The sequence below is a fragment of the Pseudomyrmex gracilis genome, unplaced genomic scaffold (genome assembly GCF_002006095.1).
Source record: "Pseudomyrmex gracilis isolate BER0280 unplaced genomic scaffold, ASM200609v1 scaffold_3723, whole genome shotgun sequence".
In the NCBI taxonomy this organism is placed as follows: Eukaryota; Metazoa; Arthropoda; class Insecta; order Hymenoptera; family Formicidae; genus Pseudomyrmex; species Pseudomyrmex gracilis.
Genome location: NW_018024307.1, coordinates 4668 through 7272, shown reverse-complemented (window position 1 = coordinate 7272; position 2605 = coordinate 4668). Strand labels below are relative to the sequence as shown.

The 2605-nt window shown below is 47.3% G+C and overlaps 1 protein-coding gene across 1 annotated transcript; it reads right to left on the bottom strand.

The window, feature by feature from the left end:
• Positions 1–7: 7 nt before the first annotated feature.
• Positions 8–2394, bottom strand: LOC109863233. The gene is made up of 3 exons (XM_020443468.1): positions 2189–2394; positions 379–2023; positions 8–262 (listed from the first exon to the last, which is right to left on the bottom strand). Exons 2-3 carry the CDS (start codon positions 1096–1098, stop codon positions 134–136), a joined length of 849 nt encoding a protein of 282 aa, XP_020299057.1. The 5' UTR covers positions 1099–2023; positions 2189–2394; the 3' UTR covers positions 8–133.
• Between the last annotated feature and the right edge of the window lie 211 nt (positions 2395–2605).

The window sequence follows — 2605 nt, the reverse complement described above, 5'->3', positions numbered from 1 at the left end:
CCAATTTTGCCACTACACATGTTCCGCAACAGATCAGGGGAGCCAACCTTCTTTTTTTTCACTATTTTCACTTCTTTCATTAGTTTCATTAGTTTCATTAGTTTCATTAGTTTCAATTCCTGCATTTCCTGCATTAGTTCGTTCCATCTTGCTTAACTGAACACAGCCTTGCATCGTGAAGGAGCAGTCTAGCGTCATCGAGTTTTTGAGGCAGGGAACGACAGTTCCACTGAACAATCTTTACTGTTTGAGCATGAGCCATCTGTTTCGTAAAAACAACAAAAAAGAAGAGAAAATAATGACGACGAGAGCTGTGAATTGACAGCTTGAGAATGTGTATGTAATTTACTGTAATATTATGTTACAGATTGTGTTTACCAGATCAGTCAGACTATTTTCATCTTGAGGCAGAGCTTTGGAAGATTTGTTGATACTTAGAATGGCGGTGACTATCCTGCTACAAAGTCTAGGTGAAAGGGAGTTTAGGCGACCAGAGCCGTCCACACGACCCGGGGAGGAGTCGGGGAACTCTTCCTGGCCGAAACCTCCAGCATCAGCTAACGGCACCTGCCGCGGAGCCTCAGGGGGAAGTTCCGTAAAGGAGAGCAACGAAGTGCCCGCCTTAACCTTGTCAGCAAACAAGGGAACTGCAGCTTGGCCCACCCGCGGCGTGATAGTTCCCGAAGAAAAAGAGAAACTGCTCACACGGGGAGAGCTGCCGCCCACAGGAGTTGAGTACGAGCTATTTCCACCACTCACTGCCCTACTCTTTTGAGAGCGTGCTGAAAACCTGAACACACCTTCACCTGGGAAGTACTCTCCCAGAGAGGGTAAAGAAACCGAAGATCCCCCACCTTCTCGAGAGCGCACCGTCCCGGCGCGCGCGCAATACACCACAGCTGCTTCGGCGTACGGAAGATCTTGATACGCCATTATCTTGTGAATTTCCTTCTGTCTAACAAACGCTGGGTACTTCGGGTCCGAGGCTTGATGGCCCGTGTCCCTTGACTTTGCTCTAATGCAGTTAATGCATTCCGGCAACTGACTAGAACACTCACGCTTGGAATGTCCCGACTTTCCACATTTCTCACAACACATCTTGTCAGTACTGCCCGACTGTTTACAGGAGAAGGCAGTATGTCCCAGCCTTTGGCAGAAACCACATCTACGTACTTTGTATATAGAGGTACAAGAAGACCCTCTTCCCCATATATATACAGAACCTAGGCACAAACTGAAACCTAAACCTTAAAATATAACGACTGGTATTAACTAGTGACGGTATACCATCCTTGTTGAACACCCTTCTTTGCATTCGGACTGCTTCGAAAGAGGGGGTCCACGAAACACCCCACCCCGGGGGAGGCTTAATATTGGCAACAATATCTTCTGCAGATTCATCCTCGTCAACACCTTTCAGCACAAACTGCCTCACCACCCTGAAGCTAGAGACAAAAGCGATCCACGTATCGTGAGGTGTGATCTCCTCGGCCACTCGAGCAAAGAACTCAACAAACCTGTTAGCGTTTGCTCCTGTTGGAAAACACAGAGAATTTGTTTTTGCCAATAGACTTGAGGTCATAAGCATGTTGCAACGAGGCGTAAACAAGCGAGTTAAGCTTTTTACTTAGTCCAAGAGCGCTAACAGCGCTTTTATCTGAAGAGTTGTCCGTCCCGGAGGCTGCGGAAAAGAGCTCCGGGCGACAGCGCTCTACATGTACCAAAAAAGGACTCTTAGAGTCCGGGTTGTACTTGTTGGCCAAGAGAGACCTCTGAGAGTCCGATAACGGCGCATTGGAACGTTTGCTAGGAGAAACTGTAACCTCTATTGACCGTTTAAGGCCCGGTTTACCAGCATCCTGACAGTTAGGCACGGCCACAGGAACAGAAGATCCCCCCTCTCCTTTGGACGGGAGAGGATCCGCACCCGCGACCTGGACGGCAACTCCCGCTTTCGGGGAAAGTCGAGAAGTCTTCACGTCACTATCGACCTCCATATCGGGTGTCGCGGACAAAGTTAAATCTGACAAAGTACAGAACACGTAGCAAAATTCGTAATAGTTAATGAAACTAACCGTTATCGCAAGGCAAGATGGCGGCAATGCCGGCCGGTAAAAAGTGATACAAAACACACAAAAGAATTGCCGTAAAAACGGCAGATTTGATAATCAAATTCGAAAATACTCACAGCAGAGTAATATCCGACTTGACTGTCTGTCACAAACACTCGGGAACCAGAAGTGGGCATTAGGAAAGATAATCGAAGTCTCCGTTCGATGCGTCTAGCGCGCTGTCTCAGATGCGAATCTAATGCAACAAAGAGAGACATCGTCCGAGACGCTGCAGTTGGAACATAGAGAGTCTACGCCATCTGAGTCTCTATCAGCTTCCGAATCTGCAAGGCCAATCCGGCAATCAGCGCGAACACGGCGCAGTCCAATCAGATACAAGGATTACGTCTGTCAACGTCTTAAAAAGGGGGAGATGTAGTAATCGATACATCGATATCGTTACTATTATCGAACGTCATCTTAGCAACCGATATACACAATCATTCAATTATTCTCAACAACGATGCTCTTGTTTAATTATGTATCTTCATTCA

Excerpts from the sequence above, each read along its gene's own strand:
- LOC109863233 (XM_020443468.1), bottom strand. The coding sequence starts at position 1,098 with ATGTGTTGTGAGAAATGTGGAAAGTCGGGACATTCCAAGCGTGAGTGT. Across the intron at positions 263-378 it reads AAAATAGTCTGACTGATCTG|ATGGCTCATGCTCAAACAGT; the intron begins GTAAACACAATC and ends TTTACGAAACAG.